Genomic DNA, 16540 nt, shown 5'->3' on the forward strand with positions numbered 1-16540 from the left:
AAGCAACTGAATCCAAGATTTCACAGATTCACTGAGATATAGCAAGAAGCAATGTAGCAATGTGAAAATATAAAGAAAGATGTAATCTTTTGACTTTTTCTTAAACTACAGTTATTTATTCAGCAGTATTTCATCATAAAAATATGGAGGTGTTTGAAAACTGAAAAGCCAAGGAATATTTTTGTTTTCAAACAGAGAACTGCACAGCCACAACACCCTTGGTAGACTTCTGATTTAAACTATGGACCATAACCTAGAATATTTCTCTATGAAAGGTAGATATGATACTTCCCACACACATTCACCTTTGTTGAAAAGTGATATCTCATCCATTTTAAGTTACAAATAGAAAGTATGTATCATGGGCACAATTCAGGCCAAATTAGTTGCAGCATAGCTAATACTCCAAAAGAAGAAACACAATTATAGAAGAAACAGGCATTACAGTAATGCCCATTTCCTTCACATAATACCACCCAGAAATAAAAGTTACTTCTCCTTGCTATATTTCTTCCTCTTTATAAATAATACTTTCAAATATATTTTTAAACATTCAAGATCATTACTTTGAAAAATAATAATATTAATCAGTGGCTGAGGCAAATATTTATCCCCATAGTTAATATCTACCACATTTTGGAAAAAATAATGACACTAGAAAGACAAAGATATTCTTCTGTGTTTTATTGCAGCCAAACATTAAAACAGATTAAATATACATTTTTTTTAATAGTCCTCTTGACCTTGCTCAGCTTGGCATATTTTTGTAAACATGAAGCACGTAAAATCACATACCCAGTTACAAAATACTTAAAATTTGATCACAGCATAATATACTCTCACAGTCCCATAATTCTACAAATAGGCTGCCACTGTTATATAAAAAGTCCTCCATTCACCATTCTAAAATTATTCCCAAGCTTCCTCACAAAATATGGCTTTGTAAAAATTATTGCTCTGCAATTCACAATCACAGGTAATTTACTAGAATATCCCAAACCACATCACAGTCTAAGAGTATTATTGCTTTCCTGAAAAGTCTAAAGAAATCACTTCGGGATATCTTCTGTGTTTGTTGATCAGATATAACACTCACTTATGTGGAGTCTTACTGAAATCCCAAACAAAAAAAGGCAAGCATGTATGATGCCCCTTTCACTATAAATGTAAGCAACTAAAAACCTGACTTCAAAACAGTGTTACAGAAATTTAAAAACTGCCTGTCAACTAAAAGGCAACCACTGTTAAGGTTACCAAATTGATTTTTCTTCTTAAAAATTTATCTTATTTTATTCCTTGTAAGCTCCCATATCAGGCTTGGCAATTTCCTAAAATCACAGCAATTATTCCTGAGCCAAAAAGGAACACATGCAAAATGCCAAAGAAAAAAATATGTCTTCATAATTGTGGAACAGCAGCACAGAACAGGTAAAATGTACACCTGTTATATTAAAATTCTAAATCACTCAAAGTCTAAATTTCAGAAGTACCATTTACAAGAGCATTTATGACTGTAGGTCTCAAATTTTGACACCCTATTTTTTTAAGGTTGAATTTCCAAAGCTGTTTTTTTTTTTTTAAATAAAATTTACAAGTCAAGTATTTGCGCAAATTTGACTTTTTAAATAATTCACTGAATATAAAGCTTACTAAATCCAGCTTTGAGATCATTATATTGGCAGCCAAACTAGAAGAATTTTACTGAACTCAACCTGATTCCAGCAACTCAGGTTTCAGCAAATCAGCTGAATCCAATCAGCAAATTACGCTGACTCCCTGCAAGGCTATTATGTAGTTTCTAGACATTTTTGCTTTAAAAATCAAATGTGCATAAATAAAAATTCTAATTCACACATAAAGGGTTTCTGAAAAAAAAATTTAGTAATCTGCCCTTTTACTAGTATGAATTAAACATAGACATTTTGTATGTCGTTAGACTATTTTAAAAGTCACCTGAAATTCATGTAGTGTAACTGTTGACATAACATCAGTGCAAAGAAATATAAGTCAAACTTCACAGCATAGTGTGCGCCTGATTAGTGTTTTCAATAAAATGCAGTTAGGCTGTATGCTATATCAGCAGTTATAAAACATTTAAAAATTCATAATATTATATGTTTCATTTGACCAAACTGCTCTGTACATACTGTATGAATCCACAACAAAAGATATATATTAAAATCTGAAAAAATGTACTTGCTGCTACGTTATAAATAGAATATTAACAATTGCTTGAACAGCACATATGAAATGCAGCTCGAAGTTGTAACTCTGTCACAAACACAGAAGAAAAATAATGAATTCACTAAACTTGACCAAAAAAAAAAAAAATCAGACAGGAATGTAAATTAAACATCCAAGTGTTAAAAAAGCTTACTAAAATGACAGTTGGCTACAATCCATTTACAATATCTTAGTGTTTGTTCCCCAAACCCTGAACTGCTTGGTAATTACATCATAAGATCTATTACAACCATCTGCTCCCCTTTTGTAGCGTATGGTTGGGGCTGGTCCTCCTGATGTAGGGACTTTTCTTTTGAAGCTTTAAGTATCTGAAAAAATAAGGGGAAATCTATATTAAAGGACCAACCAAAACACAACTTACTCTAAAACAAAAAAACTTAAATGCTAAAAAATGCAACTTTGTATCAGATTAATTGAGAAAGCTATCATTTCTAGGAGTTACCACAATGAATATACACAAAGTTGCTGTATAAGGTGGGAAATGTAAACTTTTAAATATTTATCTAAGCAGTAATTTTTTTTTTTTTTTTTTTAAAGACAAGGACAGGTACAATTGGAAAAGAGGAGCCAGGAATGAGGAAGGGCCAAAGTTGTAAAGTGGAAACTTCTCTACACATAAGGGATTTCAGCAGCTGGTAAAATAAATGCAGGGTTATAAAAATCTCAAGGATACAAGATGAAAGGGGGGGGGGGGAACAACCCTTATATATTTTAAGTCCGAACATGTACAAGAGGGATCAAAATCCAAATACAGAAAGTAAAGGTATCCCAAAAAACTGTAATATGTCTCCCTTAAAATATGTCTCCAACAAGTACCACTCTATCACAAACACTGCAATTTACATGCCAGTGTAAAACAGGATTAGCCAAAAATTCTAAATCAGTAATATTTCAAGCCAGCCTATCATACCACTCAAGTGCATTAGTTTACAAAAATACAGACTATAACTGCAGTTAATATAGCCTACTGCTGGCAAGTAATATTGGTAATAATTTTAGAAGTAAACTTAGAGAATGGGAAAACAGTACATACAGATACCTAAAGATGCAGTTGCCTATTATTATTTTGTGATATGCCCTGAGGTCAGCAAAAAACTTTTGACTTGCACTCCAGCATATGCAAATCCCACACCCAATACTTTCACTGGCGATGTGAGAATGTTCCTCACAGCTAAATTCATCCTCTGAACTGTCTCCTGTCTTCTTTCCAAAAGAATTAAGTTCTTATGTTTCAGATTAAAAAAAATAAAAAAATTAAAAAAAAATCAAACTGCTCCTAACCTGATACAAACTGGTGCCACCATGCTTCAAATGAAGTTGCCTGAATTTGTAGTACCTAAGAATAAGGACTCTATAGTAACATTTCTGAATATCTTTTACACTACCCGAAGTTACGTTGGTTACATAAATAGATACATCCTTCATATAGGTAAAGAGTGCATATGTGTATATATGTGTTCTTCAATCAGAATAGAGTTCTTGACTGTCCCTAGTACAATGAACTTTAATATTAATATTGCTGAAATAACAGGAAATACTAGGTTCGAATACCTGATAAAATGAAATCACATGAACAAAGAAGAAAAGACTTCTGACAACAAAAAAACCCCATACTGAATCCTCCATCACAAATTAAAAAAAAAAAATCCCTGGTAAATATGAATTTCATACTCTAAGAGTAAAATGTGAGAATAATGTTGCCTTCAAACTGAAATTTTCACATCCAAAAAAGGCAGGTAAGCATACTTAATAGTAGGAAAAAATAATAATTTAATAGTAATAAAATTTTTATTTCTTGTCAGTAGTTTACTTATGTCCCCTGTTTCTTTTCTCAATTTTCAGAGATGCTGTTTGAATTCTACTTTATGTGCTGACACAATAAGCTTTTCACAAAAACCTAATAAACAATAACTCTTCTGCCTTCAAAGTAGTTCCCACATAATTACACAAATTATGTGTAATTCTTGACTATGTTGGTACACTGTTGCAGATTTTGTGCTGATCAAACTTTTCATTTTCTACTTCCCAAAAGAAGAATCACATATATAATACTACATCTAATAGTTTACTTGTGTGTTTAGTAACTGAATAAATAGGTTTTGATTGATTTGCTCACTTTTTTCCTGTGAGGGGAATCAGAAAATATTCACTCCTTCCAGTGCTACTATTATCATCTATTTCCACAAGATATACCAGGATAGAGCTACCATACCCTTGAAGGCTAATCTCGTAGTTTAAAAAGTGTGTTGCACTAGTTTTGAAAACAACTGAAGGTAAAAAAAAATAAATCTAAAAAAACCTTTCAAAAGGATCAGAAAGACATCATATTCCAGAGTAAAACAGGTTATTTTTGATTCTAACAGTGTTTGAAAACAGCAAGGACTCTCTTTGTATCACAATACAATAAAAGAAGAGTGGACAACTAGGTTCAATTCCACCATCTTATTTGAAAGTCCACCTGCAATTAAAGGAGTGATTGTCCCTTTGTACTCAGCAGTGGTGAGGCCACACCTCGAATACTGTGTTCAGTTTTGGGCCCCTCACTACAAGAGAGACATTGAGGTGCTGGAGCGTGTGCAGAGAAGGGCAACGAAGCTGGTGAAGGGTCTGGAGCACAAGTCTGATGAGGAGCGGCTGAGGGAGCTGGGGTTGTTTAGCCTGGAGAAAAGGAGGCTGAGGGGAGACCTTATCGCTCTCTACAGCTACTTGAAAGGAGGTTGTAGCGAGGTGGGTATCAGTCTCTTCTGCCACATAACAAGCAATAGGACGAGAGGAAATGGCCTCAAGTTGCGCCGGGGCAGGGGGGGGCTTAAACTGGATATTAGGAAAATTTCTTCACTGAAAGTGTTGTCAAGCATTGGAAGAGGCTGCCCAGGGAAGTGGTTGAGTCACCACCTCTGGAGGTATTTAAAAGATGTGTAGATGTGGTGCTTAGGGACATGGTTTAGTGGTGGACTTGGCAGTGCTACATTCATGGTTGGACTTGATGATCTTAAGGATCTTTGCCAACTTAAATGATTCTATGATTCTAAATGGAATATTTGGAAACCATCCAAGATTTTTTTTTTTTTTTGGTGAAGGTAGGAAATTCATTTACGGCTGCAAGACTGAGCCATAAATTACAGCACAAAAAGTGATAGAAATATGGTCCATGAAAACAAAAATTAAAGATTTCAAGTTGATACTTGGATTCTGAATTTAGTTTTAAAATAGTATATGTAAGTCAAGAAATCACCTCAATATCCTCGTATCAATACAACTGACACTGTGCAGTGGAATTATCTACTGTTGAAATTTTGCGATAGTCCCGTAAGGGCCTTTTTATTATTTTAACTTTAAGGAGCAACATTTTCTGAGAGAAAACATCTTTTCTTGTTCTACAGTTCCAACTTAAAGCACAACAAACCAGCTGAACGCTACCTTTGCTAAACTTCTTGCCTATGCTGTCAAAGGTCACTACTGCTTGTTCCTACACTGATTATAAGCTGTGGTTAAAAATATTTCATATTCATTATGAAACAAAACATTTTTATATAAGGCATCTATTAATAAACACCTATGGCTTCAAACATTTCAACACACCATGTGGCTGTTACGATAAACAGGTTAGAAAGACCTCACAGACAACAGAGTTACGTATTGATATGAGCATTTCAAAGCACCTCCATTAAGGTTCAGCATGTAAATTAAAACATGAACTAAACCATGCCTCCAATCTGTACTGGGCAACCACAAAGGCCTCCTACGTTTTTTCACTTCTCTGGCTACTTTTGGCATGCCCAAGAACCAAATACAACTTTCCTTTCCTGCAAGGAAAAACAAAACCTGACAGAACTACCTGGGCACCACACCACTTAGGAGCTTCTGCATATTGCAAAGATGAACTAACCAAGAAAGGTGCTCAGGCTAATCAGAAAAAAACAGAAATATAGCTCTCGGGGCTCCTGGATTGCAGCTTCTGTGATTTACTGCCCAGAGATATAGCTCAGTGTTTCACTCAACACAACTACTTTGTTACGAAGAACAAACTAGCAACTTGTAATAATTAACTCCAAAAAGCAGGTGAAATGTAACAATATGCAGTCTTCAAATTCAGAAGCCTTTTAGCTACTCTAAAAATGGTTTGGGTAAACTCTATGTTTACTACTGTCAGACAACAGATGGAAGACCTGGAACTGCTGTTGTTCTTAAAATCAATTATGTCAAGAAAAATGTGATGGCATGACAAAACAGTCCTGTTGCCAGATCAGTGGCCAAAGAACGTGCTGCAGTCGAACTCAACAGATCTGACTGATACACAGAGAAGTGACAGTATCACCACCCATATCAGTTACTTTAGAAAGGAAGTACGCACATATTTTGAGACCTGAAATTTTTATATTTCCCTTTACAACAAAAGTATCCAGCTCTGTCTGAAATCATTAAAAATTAAGTTGTAAATTAAAACTGCTCACAGTTTTATTTGGAATGCCTCCGTACAACCCAGTAACTATTACTAGCATTTATCCAGTACAAGATAAAAATTATTGCTTCAAAAACAGGAAGCAACTTTAAATGACAATAATGATATCCCTTCACTCCTCTCCAGAAACTAATTAATTTACAAACTTTCTATGTAGCTATAGCCTCATTTTTTTGGGGAAAAAAACAAGTACTTAAGATTAACTTACCCACTAGATCATCATTTGAATAATCCTCAGGTTGAACAGGCATTTCTGTAAGACAAAAGTGTACGAACAATTCAAAAAGGACAGTTCTCTAAATATTTCTTAAAAGCTGCATTTTTTCCCCTTATGCTCAAAACAGTGACCTATCAAGACTGCTCTGTAATACTACTTTTGCAGAAGTCGGATGCAAATTTTCCTCAGCTGGATTTTTCCAGGAGAAAGATTAATACTTAAGTAGGCCAATGAGTAAATTGCAGGATTGCATAGTTTCAAAAATGATACTTCAAAATTCTGAAACTATACTATCCAAAGCACAAATCTCCCAGTTTCATATCCTGTTACAGTACGGGCTTAGAAAACATTCATATACTTATTATGTTCCCAGCTGCAGTTGTGAAATATTTGACTTAAAAATTTAGTTCTTTTTAGTTCCGTATGTATGTTTAAATTAGACGTGTCACATGTCACCAAGTGCTATTACTGCTAATAGACTGACGGTTGCACATAGCTCCCTATTCACGCATGGAGGGAGTCAGGCTCACCAGAAAAGAATACATAATAGCCAGGATGCTGGCTGTAGACAGTAAGAAGAATTGAAGAGAGGGAAATACATTCTCTGACTCAGGCAGCCCATAAATAAAGTGCTCAAAGCTGGGGAGACATTCCACATATTCTTACACATATTCTCTTTCCTGAGTACATGTTACTGGCTGGTGGAAAACAGAGCATAGCAAAGAAATCTTCAGCTTCACATGACCTAATATGGCCATTTTTATGGCTGTAAGTTTTTCTGAACTGGGAGCACTCTCAGCTTCTAAAACTGAAGAGTGCTCTGTAAGCCATTAAAATATTGTCATTAAATAACCCAAGATTCTACATTCCAACAACACAGTTATGTTTGTCCTTAAAAGAAAAAAGCTGCAGAAAAAGTTACAAATGTATTTTATTGCAGCATAGAATTCTATTCTATGATATTTATCATTCTCAAAGTAGCAAACTCATACAAAAGATAATATACAAACCTGATTCCTCTGGTTCAATGGCCACAACATCTTCTGTATGCTTACTTTCTACTGTTACAAAGAAAATAAGTGTTGAAAGTTACACACAGTATGTTCACAATTTTGCTTTTATTCCCTCCTGGCCACCCAATCAAATTAGTATCAAACAAAAAGGAAGACTTAAACTTCAGAACAACCAACTAAGTTAACTTAACAGTAGAAAAAAGGTACTGAATGCATGTCATGTCCAAAAGTTTAGCTTTGTTATTGACTTCCATTCCTAGTACACCCCTCAAAAGTGATTTCGGTTACAATTGTTGTTTGTGTGAAACAATAATGTTTGTTTCCCCATTTAATTACATTAGAACACATTTTTCAAGTGGAAAACCTAAATACATATAGCATCTAATCCTACACACTGTGCTCAGACTAAACTGCTTAGATCACTTTGCTCTAGCCGACTGAATTAACGTCATGTTTGAAAAAAAGTCTTGCTTAATGGTATTTTTAACTTCTTAGAGCAAATCTTCAAATTACATTTGACCCAGTACTCATTTAAAATTCCCTGACACCAGCACAACAACAAAAAAAAAAATAATCACAACTTAATCTTTTTCAGTAGTAACGTGGGAAATTAACATACTCCATTCCTCAAACTGAAGCTCTAAGTACTTCATAAGAACATCATGAAGTTCAACGAGGCCAAGTGCAAGGTCCTGCACCTGGATCAGAGCAATACAGGCTGGGGGATGAAGGCATTGAGAGCAGACCTGTGGAAAGGGACTTGGGGATACTCGTGGATGACAAATTGGACATGAGCCGACAACGTGTACTCACAGCCCAGAAAGCCAACCGTATTCTGGGCTGCATCAAAAGAAGCGTGGCCAGCAGGTTGAGGGAGGTGATTCTGCCCCTCTACTCTGCTCTGGTGAGACCCCAACTTGGAGGACTGTGTCCAGCTTTGGGGTCCCCAGTATAAAGACATGGATCTGTTGGAGTGGGTCCAGAGGAGGGCCACAAAAATGATCAGAGAGATGGAACATCTCTCCTATGAAGAAAGGCTGACAGTTGGGGTGGTTCAGCCTGGAGAAGAGAAGGCTCCAGGGAGACCTTATTGCAGCCTTTTGATATATAAAGAGGTCTTATAAGAAAGATGGAGAGAGACTGTTTACCGAGGCCTGTAGCGACAGGACAAGGGGCAATGGTTTTAAAGCGAAAGAGGTTAGATTTAGATTGGACATAAGGAAGAAATTTTTTACGATGAGGGTGCCGAGACTGGAACAGGTTGCCCAGAGAGCAGTGGTGGATGCCCCATCATTGGAAGTGTTCGAAGTCAGGTTGGATGGGGCTTTGAGCAAGCTGATCTAATGAAAGATGTCCCTGCCCATGGCAGGGAAATTGGAACAGATGATCTTTAAAGTTCCCTTCCAAGCCAACCCATTCTATGATTCTGTACAGCACATTTCTCTGCTTTGTTTTTTGTTTGTTAGTTTTTTAATTATATTAAGAAATAAAAATGGAAGAAAAAATGTTTTCTTTCACAAACTATAAAAACTCATACCTGATGGCTCTTTATCAATATCAAAATCTTCAATAATTTCATCTATAAGAGAAAGTATAAAAAAGTATATAATGAACTTTTTTTTTTTCATCAGATTTCAAAATGCATGTATTTAATCAAAACACTTTAAGATCACAATTACAAAATATATACCTGGCTCGATGGCTTCATTCACCTCCTCTGGAAGGTCCTCAATAACTAAGAAAACATTCAATTCAGAGCAATTGTGCTGGTTTTGGCTGGGATAGAGTTAATTTTCTTCATAGTAGCTAGGATGGGGCTGTGTTTTGGATTTGTGCTGGAAACAGGGTTGATAATACAGGGGTGTTTTCGTTATTGCTGAGCAGTGCTCACACAGAGTCAAGGCCTTTTCTGCTCCTCACCCCACCCCACCAGCGAGTAGGCTGGGGGTGCACAAGAAGTTGGGAGGGGGGACACAGCTGGGACAGCTGACCCCAACTGACCAAAGGGCTATTCCACACCATATGCCATCATGCTTAGTATATAAAGCTGGAGGAAGGAGGAGGAAGAGGGGGACACTCGGTGTTTGTCTTCCCAAGTAACTGTTACGTGTGATGGAGCCCTGCTTTCCTGGAGATGGCTGAACACCTGCCTGCCCATGGGAAGCAGTGAATGGATTCCTTGTTCTGCTTTGCTTGCATGCCCAACTTTTGCTTTACCTATTAAATTGTCTTTATCTGAACCCACGAGTTTTCTTACTTTTACTCTTCTGATTCTCTCCCCCATCCCACCCAGGGGAGTGAGCAAGCAGCTGGGTGGTGCTTAGTTGCTGGCTGGGGTTAAAACACGACAGCAAGAACGAAGTCAAGCCCTCAACTGATGAAACTTACATACAAGACAAAAGAACACAGCTAGCACATAGACACGTTTAACTGTGAACAGTAAATTGCTATAAACAAACAGGAACTTGGATGAATTTGAGGAAAAAAAGAAATTACTTCTTAACTTTTCTTCCCTGTTTCACTAAAGAACTGCTGTATTCATTAGGTAAATATTTCAAAATTGTACCTTCTGAAAAAAAGTTGTTTGGATTAAGAAACAGTAACTTTAAAAACTGAAATTTTAAAAACAATCCTTAATGTTTCTAAGCATAATCAGTACTCCCACTTTCATCTTTTGCAGCATCAACTCAATCTGCTAGACATATTAAAAACCAAACAAAAAACCCCCTATAATCTTTCCCTTTAAAAGTCTTTTTATTTGGATAAACATGCAATTCCATGGTGGGTCCTACTTTCCTTCCTGAAGGACAATGAGCAATTTCTTCATATAGGTTCCATGGAAAAATAAATTATTTTTAGTTTTATTTTCTTTGATTATGGCACCTTTTAACTCATTTGACTGTCCTCTTAAGCTTATGATCACAAAGGTGACAAAACAGATGCAATTTATTTACACTAGAGAATTTCTTGACTTCATTCTAAACAAATGTGTCTTTTTGAATCAGCTGTCTGAGATGACTCTCAAAAGAGCTGGTATTTCAAGACAACAAAGTATATAGGATCCAGAGAGAGGACTGCAGACAAATAATTTTTTAATTGCTTCTGCTAGTTAGACAAAGGCACTAGCAAAAAGTATGCATCAAAGCAGAGCTAGTACTGACAGCCTGTAAATTTTGAATGATCTTAAGCACTGGTTACAAGGTTATGAGCAACGCTCACAGCAGGGAGCAGGTTGACTGTCTATGCTGAACTACTGTGTTCCAAATGTCCACAAAAAGCCTCATGTGCCCCACTTTGTGTCAGTTGAGACCTTAAAGATGAATCCTCAAGGATGGTATATTAAAAGAACCTCTCTCAGTTCATACTCAAAAACCTAACTTTAAACCTATACAAACTGTAATGCACCTTTGCCATAATTGGCAATATATCGTGACTGAAGATGACACAGATTACAATTTATATTTCAATATATATAAACAGCAAAATTAAGTTAACGATTTTTGTGCTAACTTTATTAAAATATTTCACTGATTTTGAAAATCATATATATTCCAAATAACATTTATTTTAGAGGTATTTCTACTGTAATTACATATGAAACAAAGATTTTTCTAATATGCTCCATATATCTATAAATATATATACATGGAGGGATGTGTGTGGGATTGTACACACATCCCCCACACACACACATACACACACACACACATATATATATATACACACACATACATATACATGTATATACCTGTATCTTGAGTCTCAGTCTGCTTTTCATGTTTTGGTTCTGAAAGGAAAGAAAAAAAAAAAGTTCCTGGGTGGTTGATATGCACGAAGTATCCTAAAAATTTGGTTGGTAAGCATCCAGTTCATGTCTTCACTGATAAATGCAAAGCTCTCACAGACTTTCTCCAGTTTGGGGGCCTGAACAGATATATGAACCTTTACTAGAGCTTATAGTAGAAACTCTAGACATAAAACAAACACCAAATGCGAACATAATGCTGAAATTTCAAGCATTTCTATCCACACAGATGAAATACTGAGAACAATGACAACAATAAGGCTATCATTCTGTACAATTCTTGTAATTCACCTACACTCCTAATCTTTGAGTAAAGAGCCAGTTTTTCTAACTCTGAATAAGAAATAGGTTAAGAATATTCATTACTTTACTTTAGATAATGTCTGAAAATAGACAAAATGCTATCCATTAATTGCCTGAATTTTCAATATACATTCATTGTGATTTTTAGAACTAAAGTTCAATATTCATCCAGTGGTTTGGATAATTTCATTATCTTAACAGCTACTAACCCTCAGCTGAAAAAGGTTATTTACATAAGATTTTTTAAAAAATAAAATCTTTCTACTACTGTTTTATCTTAAAAGGCACTAATAGTCACTTGGCTCCCCCTCCATCCCTTTAAAAAAAAAAAAAAAGAAGTTCTTACAGTATGTTCTTAAAAAAACATCCAGAACTCTTCACTTCTAATTAAAATCTCAAACTAGCCTTGTTTCTCTAGTTTCACTGCTACGAATTGTATAAAACACTTCATAAAACTACTGGAAGTTGTGTACAATAACTGAGTTCCTGTATTCAAGTTACATGATCAATCCATTTACACACTTCAGTGTGGGCACATACACTCATTTCAACTAAAGAATTTTTAGCATTAGCAATAAGCGCAGAAGGCATGAAGAAACTGTTCCTTTCAACATGCTAGACACACAAAGTGGGTGCAGCCTACCACAGGCCTTCAGTTTCTCCCAACACCATGCAAAGTAGAAGTGATTACAGGAACTGCAATCCTAGTAGAGCTGGTAGCTCATCTGAGTTAAGAACCAAGTCATACAAAGCAAGAGTCAGAAAAGAAACTGAACTGCTCTGGCCAACAATCATATTGGCCCTGCCCTCTCAGCTTTCTGAGAATCCTAGGAAGCACCAGGATTGGAGAAAATATTACAGCAGAGCATCTGCCAGAACAGGGGAAACACATCTGAAAGAGATAAAGAAGATACATTGACTCTAGAATAGAGAAGTTTATACTTCTGCTGACTTCTCAGACACTTGCATCTAAAGCTTTAAAGTAATCTTCTGGTGGATGTGAACTGCAGTTTTGGAACTACTGTCAAAAATACAAGCTTTACATTTGAGAGAAAGAATTTCAGATCTCCATGATGGCCTCCATCCCTTCTTTGACTTTAGATAACAGGTGCTAAAAACTCTCTTCTCCAGAAAAAGAGCAAATCTGTTTCATTTTCGATCCAATCAAAAGCATGTCAAAAGGTACAAGAAAGATGGGCCAGGAGACAACAGGAATGAAAACTAGGTACTACAACTGCTAAAATGGTGTCTAGCACACATTCTTGAACAATTGCAACTCCTATGCCCTGAAACTATAGACTGAACTCAGAAGGAAAAAATGGTGTGTCACAGAAAGATGGCCTCACATCTTTCAGCACATCTTCAGAGATATCCATGGTTGGCTGGTTATCTCAAACCTTAAAGGACTGACAACAAAAGATGAGCTTATAGGACTGCGTGTGATTAGACTGTCTTCCCCAGTGGTGTCTCTCATCTTTTCTAGGGATCCTGATAGCAATTTCCAATTATTTTCTCTGGTTATATCTGAGACACCAACGAGTGCCTAGAAATAAGGGTGCCTGTACACAGGTCTGCCCTTGGAACAAACAGCAAAATTCCAAATAACTTTGCAACTTCATGAAACTTTCAAGATAGGGCAGACAGGGGATTAAAAAAAAAAAAATTCAATCAAATCTTGCAAATGCCAACACTCAATGCCTCACATGATAGGTCTTTTTCTTCTACACTGCTCCAGGCTGGAGCTCTCAAATGAAATTCCTCTAAGAAGTACAAAGAAAGCATTGTGCTTTCTCTCATAACGAGAATGTCTTCAAGCAGAACTTGGAAGCAAGGCAAAATTCTGCCATGAAAAGGTGAACTTTTATCAAGAGAAAAGCAGTTTGTCATGGATTATGTTGAACTGCAGGCATAAATTGCTGCGTAAAAAAGCCGGAAAATTTAGTTGCCAATAATAATAATTTTTTGACAATCACCTCCTACCTTGAATTTCCTTTTGAGAAAAAGAATGGAACTTCCTATTCTCTTCATTAGCCTAATCAGAGGATTTGGAATAGTAAAGAAAGAGTAGCAAAAACCTAAATCTGATTTATCTGATACTATTTAAAACTCTCATTGCAGCATATAGTAGCAATCACACATGAAACCACTGCTTGCCAAAGCACATGAACTACTCACAAAAAAGTGATTCACTGTTATTGTGCCAGGGCCAGAAGAGATTGCAGAATATGAAATGGTTTTGGAACTGATTCTATGGAAAACTGATGCAAATTACTTTGGGAACCTCCATGATCATCTTACTCCAAAAGCAGGTATAGATGATCTTCCCAAGGGCAGGGACCGTGGAAGGGTCCTCCCTCTGTTCATGTCACCACTACATATGAAGGAGTATGAAAAGTAAAGATTAAAAGTTGCACTTCTCCTTCATATCTAGGTGTGAGAAGCAAGAGAAGTGATTCTTGATTAGGAATTGATTGTAAAATAAGTATCTCCTGGAAAGGAGAGTAAACAATAAGCCCAGGGAAAAAAGCTAGGTCTCTCTTGCTTTTCTGTCTTATTGATGCTGACGTATTTTGCCAAGGGCATCATAGCTGAGGCAAATAATTCTTTTCTGCAGACTGAGAAAGACATGGACTAAGGGCTGAATACACCTTTGGGCCACTGAAAGTCCTTCAGTGGGATTTTGACTTCTATCCCAAAGGTGGATGTCAGAACTTCCCTCCTGATAACAAAGAATGAACCGCAAGGTTTTCCGTCTCAAATATTATGAAGTTAAGAATCGCTGTCCTTTGCTCAGGTTACATAAACATGGAAAATAAACAAGAGTGCTTTGAAGATACGCTTAACTTCTCTGAAGTACAGTAGTTCTCCAGAAGGATCTCACAGAAGGAATCACAACCACATACCTTTGTTTCAAGACTGTGACCACTAGTCATCTCCTCGTTTACTTTTTGATTTGGTCTCAGCAATCATTAGCAAATCATTAATCAAATCAAACTAAAACAGTCATCTCCAAAGAACTGGTAGTTACAGACAAGATGAAAAGGTAACACTGAGCTATACAGATGCAATGAATCACAGCTGACTTGGCTAGGGTTTCCTAAGAAAAAGGGCATGCGAAGTCTTCAACTTTCTTATGCCACATAAACACAAAGTATGACAAAGAGGACAAATATGGGAATATAACCTATATGCATACTTTAGACTTGTTCCAGTGTTAAAGACCAATTGATTGCTTACGTACACATGGGGTTTGAACATGAAAAAAACCCCAGCCCTTAAATGAGAACTTGCAAAGTAATGTGACAGCATGGAAAATTTTAGGACAAAGTAATTTCACTTTCGTATTAATGAAAGACTTTGTTACTGTCATTTCACTAAATATAGCAGTTGTCATACCATGGTCTTCATTATAATCCCCATGCACTTTGTCCTCTGTTTAAAGAAAAAAAAAAAAATCAGTATGAAGATCCATGGAATTTTAAGGCAATAAATACACACAAATAATACAGTGTCAAGTTTATTCAGGACAAAAAAGATATTCAAAGCTATAGTATTTTATACTGTATTAAAGTTAATAACAGTTCAACAAAGATGAAGATTTCTAAAAGATCCTGCAAAAAGAACTGAATCATTTTTTGGCATCACAAGATAGACTTAAAGCTAAAGCACTATCAGTAGGCTTTTCTTATACAGTTCATGAAATCATCTACAAATTACCTACAATTCAGAATGGAAATACTCATAAATAATTTCTATATACAGAAAACTTCTACAGTGGAATTTTGGAACCCGTTTGTTGTGGCTGGCTTGCTTTTTAAAAAATTTTTTTAAAGATATTACTTTTTTCCTGACACTTATCACACTAACTTCAACATCTTTAGCAAATTCAAATTACTTTTTATGCACAGAAACATTTCTATGCAATTTAAAATACAAACACCCGTTCTCCCGCAAATTTAACACTCAAAATATTATTCTGCCCATTTGGCTGACATTACAGAAAAGTAGTATTCACGTAGATCTTCATATTTTTTCAGAATGTAAATAAAAATATAGATGTAATAACTTACTAAGGAACTGATGCTACCTATAAGCTCCAATGTTTTGGAGGGTTTTTAGCCAGATTTGAGGACAAAATTCAATAAAACTTCAATAAAAAGAAATAAGACTTTGGATGGTACCTGTGTAATGTTCAATAGCATCTTCTAGCATTAGCTCAGAGTCACCTTAAACATAAATAGTTAATATTTTATATTCTGTTCAAATTTTCATGCAACATCTAAATAGCACAAGAGAAGTTAAAAAGGTCACATATTTAGCTCAAGAGTAACAGAACTAAACATACTAAGTTAATACTACAACGTTTTATTTGGAAGTGACAGCTGGATTGTAAAACACATCTAGGAGCTACACTGTAAGTCACACACTATATTAAGTTCACGCATATTTGTATTTAGGCTTAAAATTAAGAATACAAATAGGTCTTAGACAATCTA

General features: G+C 35.7%; 1 protein-coding gene across 6 annotated transcripts in view; it reads right to left on the minus strand.

The window, feature by feature from the left end:
* ASPH (aspartate beta-hydroxylase) overlaps positions 1-16540 on the minus strand; it is a 121626-nt gene that overhangs the window by 57276 nt on the left and 47810 nt on the right. For all 6 annotated transcript variants that reach the window (XM_075494718.1, XM_075494716.1, XM_075494717.1 and 3 more), the window contains 6 exons: positions 16226-16270; positions 15441-15476; positions 11685-11723; positions 9474-9515; positions 7934-7984; positions 6915-6959 (listed from right to left, as the gene is read on the minus strand). In XM_075494718.1, the coding sequence (XP_075350833.1) occupies positions 6915-6959; positions 7934-7984; positions 9474-9515; positions 11685-11723; positions 15441-15476; positions 16226-16270 (258 nt within the window). The remainder of the gene's footprint in view (positions 1-6914; positions 6960-7933; positions 7985-9473; positions 9516-11684; positions 11724-15440; positions 15477-16225; positions 16271-16540) is intronic.

The sequence above is a fragment of the Mycteria americana genome, chromosome 2 (genome assembly GCF_035582795.1).
Source record: "Mycteria americana isolate JAX WOST 10 ecotype Jacksonville Zoo and Gardens chromosome 2, USCA_MyAme_1.0, whole genome shotgun sequence".
Taxonomy (NCBI): Eukaryota; Metazoa; Chordata; class Aves; order Ciconiiformes; family Ciconiidae; genus Mycteria; species Mycteria americana.